The sequence below is a fragment of the Rissa tridactyla genome, unplaced genomic scaffold (genome assembly GCF_028500815.1).
Source record: "Rissa tridactyla isolate bRisTri1 unplaced genomic scaffold, bRisTri1.patW.cur.20221130 scaffold_573, whole genome shotgun sequence".
Taxonomy (NCBI): domain Eukaryota; kingdom Metazoa; phylum Chordata; class Aves; order Charadriiformes; family Laridae; genus Rissa; species Rissa tridactyla.
Window position 1 is genome coordinate 403 of NW_026529783.1, and position 10333 is coordinate 10735.

Sequence of the window (10333 nt, forward strand, 5' to 3'; positions counted from 1 at the left end):
TTACCCATTCCCAGCGCCGCGCTCCCCCCCGCGCGAATCCCACCCATCGCCTTCCTTCGCCCGCTCCCGGCTCCGCGCTCCCCCTAAACCCACGTCCGTCCCTTCCCTTTCCCAATTCCCACTATTCCCACCGCTCTGCTTTCCCCCTCCCCCGCCAAAAAGCATCCCCCCCACCCCTTTCCCCCCCCCCCCTCATAGCACAAGCACCGCCTTGCTTCGCTCTAACCCCCGCCCCCGGGGCTGACCCAGCCACTGCGCCGGGATGGGGCGGGGCGGGGGGGGCGGGGGGGTGTGTGGGGGCGGCCGGTTCCGCCCCGCCCCGCCCCGCCCCGCCCCATCCCGGCGCTCTCGCGAGGCTGCGGAATATGGCGCGAGCGGGCGGCGGGAACCTACCGTGGTACGATCGGGATGGGGCTCGGGATCGGGATGGGGATCAGGAAGCGGAGGGCGCTGCCCCCGGCTAATCCCACCCCCCCCCACCCTCCCCGTCCCGTCCCCCCCCCCCCCCCCCCGGTGCGCTGTGTCCGTTGCAGGGTGGAGAAATACCGGCCGCAGGCGCTGTCGGAGCTGGTGTCTCACCGGGATATACTCAGCACCGGTAAGTAACCACCCCCCCCCGGTAAGTAATAACCATCCCCCCCCCGCCTCGGTAAGCAATACCCTCCCCCGGTAAGACACGTCCCCCGGTAACTAACTAACTAACTAACACACCCTACCCGCCAGTAATTAACCCCCCCCAGTAAGTAAACCCTACCCCCCAGTAATTACCCGCACCCCCCAAGTAAACCCAACCCCCCACTAATTAACACACACCCCCCCAGTAAGTAAACCCAACCCCCCAGTAAGTAAACCCTACCCCCCAGTAATTACCCGCACCCCTCAAGTAAACCCAACCCCCCAGTAATTAACACACACCCCCCCCAGTAAGTAAACCCTACCCCCCAGTAATTACCCGCACCCCCCAAGTAAACTCACCCCCCCCAGTAAGTAAACCCTACCCCCCAGTAATTACCCAACCCCCCAGTAATTAACACACACACCCCCCACTAAGTAAACCTAACCCCCCCTAGGAAGTAAACCCTACCCCCCAGTAATTAACACCCCCCCCCCCCAGTAAGTAAGTTTTACCCCCCAGTAAGTAAACCCTACCCCCCAGTAATAAACCCACCCACCCCAGTAAGTAAACTTTACCCCCCAGTAATTAACCATCCCTCTGGTAAGTAAACACACACCCCCAGTAATTAACCACACACATATACACACCCCCTAAGTACTGCCCCCCCCCCCCAGTACTAACCCCCCAGCCCTGTAAGCAATAAGCAACCCCACACACACCCATACCCCCCCCCCCAGGTAACTCCCCCCCTCTCCCCGCAACACCCCTGGGGGTGCTGAGCACCCCCCAGCCCCGTTATCTGTGCCCCCCCCGCCCCCCCGCAGTGCAGCGGTTCATCAGCGAGGATCGGCTCCCGCACCTTCTCCTCTATGGCCCCCCCCGGTACCGGTAAAACCTCCACCATCCTCGCCTGTGCCAAACAGCTCTACCGGGAGCGGGAATTCGGTTCCATGGTGCTGGAGGTAAGGTTGGGGGGGGTGATGGTGGGAGGGATCCCCGCCCACCCCCTGGGGGCATCCCAGGGATCCACGGCGTCTCCCTCCAGCTCAACGCCTCCGATGACCGGGGCATCGACATCGTCCGAGGGCCCATCCTGAGCTTCGCCAGCACAAGGACCATCTTTAAGTGAGTGGTGGGGTCTGCGCTTCCCAAAGCTCCCCATCCCTTCCTCACATCCCGCCCCCCGGCACCGCCTGCCCCGGCGCTCACCTCGGGAGCTGGGTTTGGGGGGGCTCCGGAGGTGGGAAGCGTGCCGGAGCGGATGGGAAGGAGTCAGGGCTGCCCTGCAAGCGGGGAGGATGAGGACGGTAAGGATGAGTGATAAAGGTGCTGGTCCGGAGGGGAAAGGAGCATTCGGGGTGGGGGGGGAGGTGTGTCAGGCTGGGAACAGGCACACGTACCCCCTGTCCCATCCCCCTTTTCCAGGACCAAAGCCACCCCCTTGTTTTCCTCCCTTTTTAAGGAAAGGTTTCAAGCTCGTCATCCTGGATGAAGCCGACGCCATGACCCAGGATGCTCAGAACGCCCTGAGGCGAGGTGAGGGGCGCTGGGGACCCCACGCCACTGCCACCCCTCTGGCCTTTCCCAGCCCGGCGCAGGGTGTGGCGGGGGGGGAAGCCCAGACAAGCAGGGGGCCGAGGAGGACCAGCCTCTCCTCCCTCCTCTTTGCAGTGATCGAGAAGTTCACGGAAAACACCCGGTTTTGCCTCATCTGCAACTACCTCTCCAAGATCATCCCCGCCTTGCAGTCCCGCTGCACGCGATTCCGCTTCGGCCCCCTCACCCCCGGAGCTGATGGTGCCCCGGCTGCAGCACGTCATACAGGAGGAGGGGTGAGCTGGGGCCGGGGGGCTGGGGGGGGCGCCCCACAGCATCCTCAGCATCCCCCTTTTCCCCCCCGCCGTTCCCCTACGCAAGGCGCAGCAGCCGGCTTGGTTTTCCAGGGTTGTATTTTCCTCCGGCAGCGCTGGCTCCCTCTGCAGCCCCCCAGGTCTTGTTTTCCAGGGTGGATGTGACGGAGGATGGGATGAAGGCTCTGGTGACCCTCTCGAGCGGTGACATGCGCAGAGCCCTCAATATCTTGCAGGTACGGACCACGGCCGCGGCCGCTCTGCCCTCGCGTCCACCGGCAGCGGTCAGCCCCACGCAGGCAGCTGCCCCGGAGGGATCGGTGGAGGAAGAAACGAGCTCTTCATCCCTCCCTCCGCCCTCCTCTTCCTCAGAGCACCACCATGGCCTTCGGCAAGGTGACGGAGGAGAACGTCTACACCTGCACGGGTCACCCCCTCAAGTCGGACATCGCCAACATCCTCGACTGGATGCTGAACCAGGACTTTTCCACCGCCTACCGCAGTATCCTTTTCCCTCCGCTGGGCTTAGCGTCGAATCCCCGCCGACGGGAATCCTCCTCTTCGCCAGGGCTTCCCATCCTCTGGCCTCCGGCTCTGGCTGGGACGGGTGCAGCTCGCACGGGGGGAGGGTCCTCGGGGTTGCCGCAGGGATGAGGAGTGGGATCTCGTGGGGAAAAGCTTGGAAAAAAGCCCCTTCACTCGTTCTCATCTCAGAAATCATGGAGCTGAAGACGCTGAAGGGCTTGGCGCTGCAGGACATCCTCACCGAGATCCACCTCTTTGTGCACAGAGGTAGGGGCTCGCGGGGCCAGCTCCTGGGTGACCCTGGGAGGGACAATCGTCCCCCCCCAGCCCCCGCTGACGCACGCCGTCTCCTTCTCTCCGCAGTCGATTTCCCACCCTCGGTCCGCATCCAGCTGCTGATCAAAATGGCAGACATCGAGTAAGTGTCCACTTGCCCCAAAACACCCTGGTTTGGGGGGCTGGCCAGCACGCCCATCCCACGGGGGGGTCACCGCTACCACGCTGTGCTGGGTCCTGGTGGCTGCTGGGCACCGCTGGCAGATGCCCCCAGCCCTTGCGCATCCGTCTCTGCCGCATAAACCCTGCGCTTGGCTTGCTGCGTCCTGGCCAGAGCTGTGGCTTTGTGGGGAGGCGGATGCTGGTGTAAACACCTGCACCTGCCCTTGCCCCCCCCCCCTCCCCTGTCTCCAGGTACCGGCTGGCTGCTGGGACCAGTGAAAAGATTCAGCTGAGCTCCCTCATCGCGGCTTTCCAAGTCACCAGGGACCTGATCGTGGCCGAAGCCTGAGTCCCGCTGGGTGGGTCCTTCCTTGCAACTCCGCGTGGTGCGGGAGCCAGTGGGGATCGTCAGCGCGGTGCCCGGAGCTGCTCCGTCCGGCTTTCCCATGCCTTTTTGCAAGCCTTGAACCCGCAGCCAGGGCGCAAGAGTCGGGCAGCGCCGTTTCTAAGCCTCGCCGGGAAATACAGACGCCTCCCAAAGCCCAGCGGGTTGCGCTTGTCTCTTCTTTTTCCTCCTGTAGAGCAAGGACCGAAGGGAGGGGGTGGAGGCTGACCCTGTCCCCTCGCAAAGGCGTCGCACCCACGCAGGCTGAAGTCCTGCTGCTGTCACCCGCCTGCGCAACCTCCAGTCCCTGCAGGGCGCTGACACGCTGCGCAGTCCCACCGTGGCTTGTGCCACCCCCGCCGCCCGTGCAGCCGGGGACAGCACGCTGCCTGGGGACAGCGCGGTTTCTTGCGGTGACATCCCCCCGTTACAAGAGGGAAGGCAGCGGTGGGTGACACCCGTACGGGTTAGGGAAACCCCAGCTTTCTGCCCTCAGCTCCCCGCAAGAGAAAACATCCCAGGGAGTCGTTTAGAGGAGACATACCCTGTCCTCTCCATCAGCTGGGGTCACAGCCTCGGGCCCTCTAGCATGGAGGGGACTCAAAGCACACGTTGTCACTCCAGACACCAGTTCAGCTGGAGGGTGGGAGACAAGCCCCCGAGACCGCTTCATCCACAGCGTGAACGTGGGGCTCCTCGAGTGCAGAGCTCCAGCAGGGAAAGAAAACACCGGAGGAACGGGAGCTGGGGGCTGCGGGAAGCCCCGCGTCCCACCTTCGCGGCGGACCGATCCTCCCCCCAGCACCCACCGCTGAACGCTTACTGGTCTGCTGGACTTCGGAGCCCAAGTCGGCGCTCAGCCGTGGCTGGAGGCCCTGGGCCTGCCCTGCCAGGTATCCTCAGGTCACCGCTACGAACCAAGAGGAAAGATGTGACGAATCATTTGTTTCTTTGTTTTATTCTGTCATCGCTGTCGTCTAGTCCGCGGACACCCGCTGGGGTTTGTCCAGCTCATACCCGGAGCAGGAGAAGCAGCAGAGCCTGCGCCTCTCCGGAAACTAAAGCTCCAGCAGGAGCCGGTCCCAGTGAGGATCGTTTTTATTGGGAACGGTTGTAGCCCTGTATTTGTAGGAACAACAAAAGCTCCGGCTCGGAGCGCGCCCGCTAACCTTCAATCCACAACATTGCACTTGGAAGCAAAAGCACCTGACCCAAAACTTGCAGATAGCAGGGGGACAGGGGGACGTGTGTCCCCTGCGGGGCCACCGCAGCTGTGCCCCTTGCCCTCCGCATGCTTTTTTGCTGGGTTCTAGTATTATTACACCAAAAAAAAAAAAAAAAAATCCCTCCACGTTCCCCGACGCAGCCCCAAAACAAGGGGAGCGGCAATCCTCCTGCCCCGCGGCTCAGGAATCAGCGAGACGTCGTTGCTGCGGTGCCTCCTCTGACCCAGGCCCAGCCCCACCGCCGGGCAGAGGGCTCTGGGTTCCGTGTCTCCGCTGTCCACGCTGCCTTAAAAAGTCCGGTAAGTGAGGAATTCCTTCAGCTTCCTGGGAATGGGGAGCGCGAGGACCTGGTACGTCGTCAGGAAGGTGCGCAGAGCTTTGCGACACAAGTGCTTTAGCGAGGAGAGGACCCTTGGAGCGGTCCAGAATTGGACGTGGCCATCTCTGGTCCTGCAACGGGACCCAAATGAGCCGTGAGCACAGGGCAGAGCGGCGCGAGAAAGCTCAGTTACCCCGAAATATCCCAGATTTGCTGCAACCACGCGTTCCCCAGCCCAGGAAACCAGCCTGCACCTCCAGGGAAGCCCAGAATTTGCTGAGCGGACCCCGAGCTGGAGGAGGAGCAGGAAGCAGCCCGTGTTTCTCCGCTTTCCTCTCCCGCATACGCACCCTGTGGCAATAAAACCGCCGTGTGGAAAGTACATGCAGCACAGGCCGTTGGTCATGGGAGCAAACGCCACCGGAGACCGCAGCTCCAACGCCCAGATCCTCAGGAGCCTAAGGAGAAAGGGAGGGGACACGATGCCAGGCCCACATCCAGGCAGCGCCTGCAGCTAAAAGAAAACCTCTGGGTTCACCTGAACGCATGCAAACTCTGGAGGAGGATTTTCTTTCCCGTGGGCTTAGAGCATCCCAGGAGCGTCACAAGGCGGAAGGCACTGTGCCCTGTCGAGCCGAGCTGGATGCAGACAGAGCTAGTGACCGTGCCGAAGGGGACAGCAAGGGCGGCACAGCACGGAGGAGGACACGGGCCCCGGCTCGTCGCTCGGAGGGGTGACAGGGCCCTGACCTTGCTATCCCTTGCCACAGCCAAGCGGCGGTGTCCCAGGCAGCCTGCGCTTTCCCCTTACGCTGGGCACTAGTGGGGAACTGGCCTGTGAGGTCTGCTCCCCACTGGCACGTCCTGAGCTCCTGGTTCGTTTTGGTGGTGTCCTCCTGGGACCCTCTTCCCACTGGAGGTCCCCAAAGGGGTACACTCACCTGTCATCCGCCACCGTGGCCAGGTAGAGGCCCTCAGGGGAGAAGCAGACGGAGCGCAGGGAGCTGGTGTGGACTTCGCTGCTGTAGTCCAGCGCCGAGTGCAAGGGGACGTGCCTGCGTGTGGGGAGAACAGGCTCAGCGTCAACCCCATGCTGCCATGAGCCACATCCCAGTGCTCTGGGGCTGGCAGAGGGGCCAAACCTGGCAAGCCAGAGCCCCCTTTCAGCCGCTGGAGCCAGGGAAGAGGTGCTGGCCATGCCCAGCTAGAAGGGAAGGCCATACTTGGCCCCAAGAACCCCCCACGGCATTGCTCTGTCCACCTTCCACCATCCCCCCCCGGCCCCATACCGCAGCGTCCTCAGCTGCTCTCCAGTGTAGGGGTCCCACATGATGACACAGGCGTCATAGGAGGCGGTGACAAGGAGGGCCGAGTCCGGCGAGAAGTCGCACGACACCACACTGCTCTGGTGCCCCTCCAGCCTCCGGATGAGGGTGTAGGATCGCATGCTCCACAGCAGCGCCTGTGGGACACGGGCAGGTGCTGAGGCTGGGAGCATCCCGGGGGCAGGAGCGGAGGAGAAGCATCTTGGGCTTTAAATCCCAGCTCTGGTCCCAGCTCCCAGTTCCTCCATGCAGAGCTGGGACGGCCAAGGAGCGAGGGTGGCTCTGGCCTGGCCCCTTCTCATGCAGGGGGGGATACAGAGGGCTGCGGGGAGCATCGGATTCAGCGGGACTCACCGACTTCTCTCCGGCTGCGGAGCAGAGCATGCTGCAGTCCGGGGAGATGGAGCAGCAGTAGACCCACTGCACGTGGCCCGACAGCACCTGGACCTGCCGCCCTGGGGACGGCAGACACGCAAGTCACCAGAGGGGAGCACAAGAGGCGCTGCCCCTGCTCTCCCCCCACCCTTCCCCAGAGAGAACGCGCATGGGGCTGGGGCATTCCCCTGGGCAGATGCCAACCTGTCTACTTGCATCCCCCTCCTGCGCTTCCCAGGCCCCCCGTGGAAGTGGGTGGCTCTGCTCCGTGTCTCCAGACTCTCCCCTTCTTCCTCAAATACCGTCCCCAAAGGTCCTCTCCCACCTTCTCTCCTACCAAGGTGGGTTTCTCCCCAGAGCCCAGCCTCAGCCGGGGGTGCCCTAGCACTGCGGATGTCCCCACGCGCTCCTACCATCTCTGCTCAAGTCCCAGACACGCAAGGTCTTGTCCCGCGAGGCCGACACAAGGATGAGGCTTCCATTGGGAGCGAAGCTCAGGTCTCTGACCACGTCCTGGTGCCCCAAGAGGCTGAAGAGGAGGTGTCCTGCGGAGAGGGGACACGCTGAGTGCTGTCCCCACTATGGGGAACCAGGCAGTGCCCCTCACGCACAGGCAGCCCCCCTTGCGACAAAGCAGGGGGAGTATCTGGGGGAGGATGAAGCCGCGATCCCCTTCCAAGGGGAGAGAAACCAGCCTGAAGCCATAACCGCTCTGGCTGTCGGCAATGGCCGCTCACCTGTCTGCACCTCCCAGACCTTGATCTGCCCGTCGTTGAGCCCGGTGGCCAGGATCAGGCAGGGAAGCGCCATGGCGCAGGCGGGCTCCGTCTCCCCGGCCCCCGCGGCCGGCCAGGCGCTGAAGGCCAGGCCCCACACGATCTGCCCGCACTCCAGCGTCTTCTCCTTGGCCGCCCCTCGGCTCCTCGCCTCCGCTTTGCCGCCGCGGCCCTTGCGCTCCGAGGTTTTGCAGCTGCGGGGAGAAAGGAGAGGGATGGCGTTCGACCCCCCGCCAGGACCCCCCACCCCGGCTCCCTGTGTGTCCCGTCCCCCCCGCCATTACTCACAGCTCGGCCTCCCCCAGGGGCCAGGGGATCAGCTTGACCACGCAGTGTCCCTGCGACCAGGCGAACCAGGCGCCGTCGGGGGAGAAGGCCACGCTCCATGTCTCGCAGCTGGATTTCCAGTCGTAGCGCTGGGGGCGGCCCGGCTTCAGCTCGGCCAGCAGCACCGGCTCCTCTGGGCGGCGGGACGGCCATGTTACCCCCCTCCACCTTCACCGCTCACCGGCCTGGGCCTCCTCCCCCCTACCACCCTCCCCGGCTGCTCCCGGCCTTCCCAGGGGGGATCCCGGGGATGGGAACCGCTGCCCCGGCCCCGCCTCACCTCCGCTCGGCTTCATGGCGGCTCCGCGGCCCGGCCCCGCCCGGCCGCCGCAAGGCCCCGCCGGGCCCAGGCCCAGGCCCAGGCCCAGGGTGGCGGGAGCGGCGGCGGCGGCGCGGTGAGGGGAGCCCGGCCGCCTCCTCCTCCGTCTCCTCCGCCTCCTCCGGCGGCGCCGCCCCGCCGCGGCCTGGGCCCGGGCCTGGGCCTGGGCGGCGGCGGCAGCAGCGGGGGGCCGCAGGGAGGATCACCTGGCATGGCTCCCCCCGCCCCCGCCGGCCCCGGGGCTGTGCCGCTGGCAGCGGGAGAGGCGCGGGGACAAGGGACCCGGGGAATAAGTCGGACGGCGAACAAAGCGCCGAGCCGCCGGTGGGGACGGCTCGGGACCCCGGCACCCCCGGGAGGGGGGCGGGGGGCGGGCAGGATGGCAGCAGGGGTGCACCGGGGTCACCTCCCTCAGGGAACCAGCACCCACACGGTGACACCCCCTGGCAGTGACACCCCTGGGACCCAACACCCACACAGTGACACCCGCTCCAGTAGTGACACCCCCCCCCTGACCCAGTACCCATACGGTGACACCCCCCCGCGGCATTGTCACCCCCCCCAGGGACCCAGCACCCACTCGGTGACACACCCCCAGCAGTGTCACCCCCTGGACCCCGCACCCATACAGTGACATCCCCCAGCACTGGCCCCCCCCGTGGACCCAGCACACACACGGTGACAACTCCCCGGCAGTGACACCCCCCCAAGGACCCAGCACCCACATGGTGACACCCCCTCGGCGGTGACACCCCAAGGACCCAGCACCCACACGGTGACACCCCCTGGCAGTGACACCCCTGGGACCCAACACCCACACAGTGACACCCGCTCCAGTAGTGACACCCCCCCCGTGACCCAGTACCCATACGGTGACACCCACCCGCGGCATTGTCACCCCCCCCCAGGGACCCAGCACCCACTCAGTGACACACCCCCAGCAGTGTCACCCCCTGGACCCCGCACCCATACAGTGACATCCCCCAGCACTGGCCCCCCCCGTGGACCCAGCACGCACACGGTGACAACTCCCCGGCAGTGACACCCCCCCAAGGACTCAGCACCCACATGGTGACACCCCCTCGGCGGTGACACCCCAAGGACCCAGCACCCACACGGTGACACCCCCTGGCAGTGACACCCCTGGGACCCAACACCCACACAGTGACACCCGCTCCAGTAGTGACACCCCCCCCGTGACCCAGTACCCATACGGTGACACCCACCCGCGGCATTGTCACCCCCCCCCAGGGACCCAGCACCCACTCGGTGACACACCCCCAGCAGTGTCACCCCCTGGACCCCGCACCCATACAGTGACATCCCCCAGCACTGGCCCCCCCCGTGGACCCAGCACGCACACGGTGACAACTCCCCGGCAGTGACACCCCCCCAAGGACTCAGCACCCACATGGTGACACCCCCTCGGCGGTGACACCCCAAGGACCCAGCACCCACACGGTGACACCCCTTGGCAGTGACCCCCCTGGGACGCAGCACCCACATGGTGACACCTCACTGCAGTGCCACCCCCAGGGACACAGCACCCACTCAGTGATACCGCCCCCCCCCGCAGTGACCCCCCCCAGGGACCCAGAACCCACATCATGACATCCCCTGGCAGTGACACCCCCCTCAGGGAACGAGCACCCCTTGGCAGTGTCACCCCAAGGACCCAGCACCCACACAGTGACACCCCATTGGCAGTGTGTCCCCCCCCCGGCCCCCGCACCCATTAGGCGACGCCCGCCCTGGCAGCACCTACCCTGAGTCACTGCGGGAGCCATCTGGCCAGCCCACCCCCGCACCCCCCCGATTTCACCAGCCCTCCCCCCCCCCCAGTGCCCCCCGC

At 65.4% G+C, this 10333-nt stretch overlaps 2 protein-coding genes across 2 annotated transcripts; one reads left to right on the forward strand and one right to left on the reverse strand.

Moving 5' to 3' along the window:
• The first annotated feature begins 305 nt into the window (after positions 1 to 305).
• On the forward strand, positions 306 to 4245 carry RFC5 (replication factor C subunit 5). Its single transcript, XM_054187660.1, is given in 13 exon segments — positions 306 to 397; positions 534 to 598; positions 1441 to 1490; positions 1492 to 1578; positions 1662 to 1741; positions 2079 to 2152; positions 2288 to 2400; positions 2402 to 2448; positions 2621 to 2702; positions 2839 to 2968; positions 3181 to 3258; positions 3355 to 3409; positions 3682 to 4245. Coding segments are annotated over 13 exon segments (990 nt in total). The 5' UTR covers positions 306 to 365; the 3' UTR covers positions 3779 to 4245.
• A 511-nt stretch (positions 4246 to 4756) lies between these two features.
• WSB2 (WD repeat and SOCS box containing 2) lies at positions 4757 to 8596 on the reverse strand. Its single transcript, XM_054187659.1, has 9 exons — positions 8443 to 8596; positions 8124 to 8295; positions 7797 to 8029; positions 7473 to 7604; positions 7039 to 7139; positions 6649 to 6821; positions 6301 to 6414; positions 5710 to 5817; positions 4757 to 5490 (listed from the first exon to the last, which is right to left on the reverse strand). The coding sequence occupies exons 1-9, from the start codon at positions 8456 to 8458 to the stop codon at positions 5328 to 5330; spliced, it is 1212 nt and encodes a 403-aa protein (XP_054043634.1). The 5' UTR covers positions 8459 to 8596; the 3' UTR covers positions 4757 to 5327.
• Positions 8597 to 10333: the final 1737 nt, after the last annotated feature.

Bases quoted from the DNA above. Each gene is read 5' to 3' on its own strand.
- WSB2 (XM_054187659.1), bottom strand. The intron at 8,030-8,123 runs GTGAGTAATGGC...TTCTCCCCGCAG, and splicing joins CCCCTGGGGGAGGCCGAGCT to CTGCAAAACCTCGGAGCGCA. The intron at 6,415-6,648 runs GTATGGGGCCGG...CCCCACACGCAG, and splicing joins GAGCAGCTGAGGACGCTGCG to GCACGTCCCCTTGCACTCGG.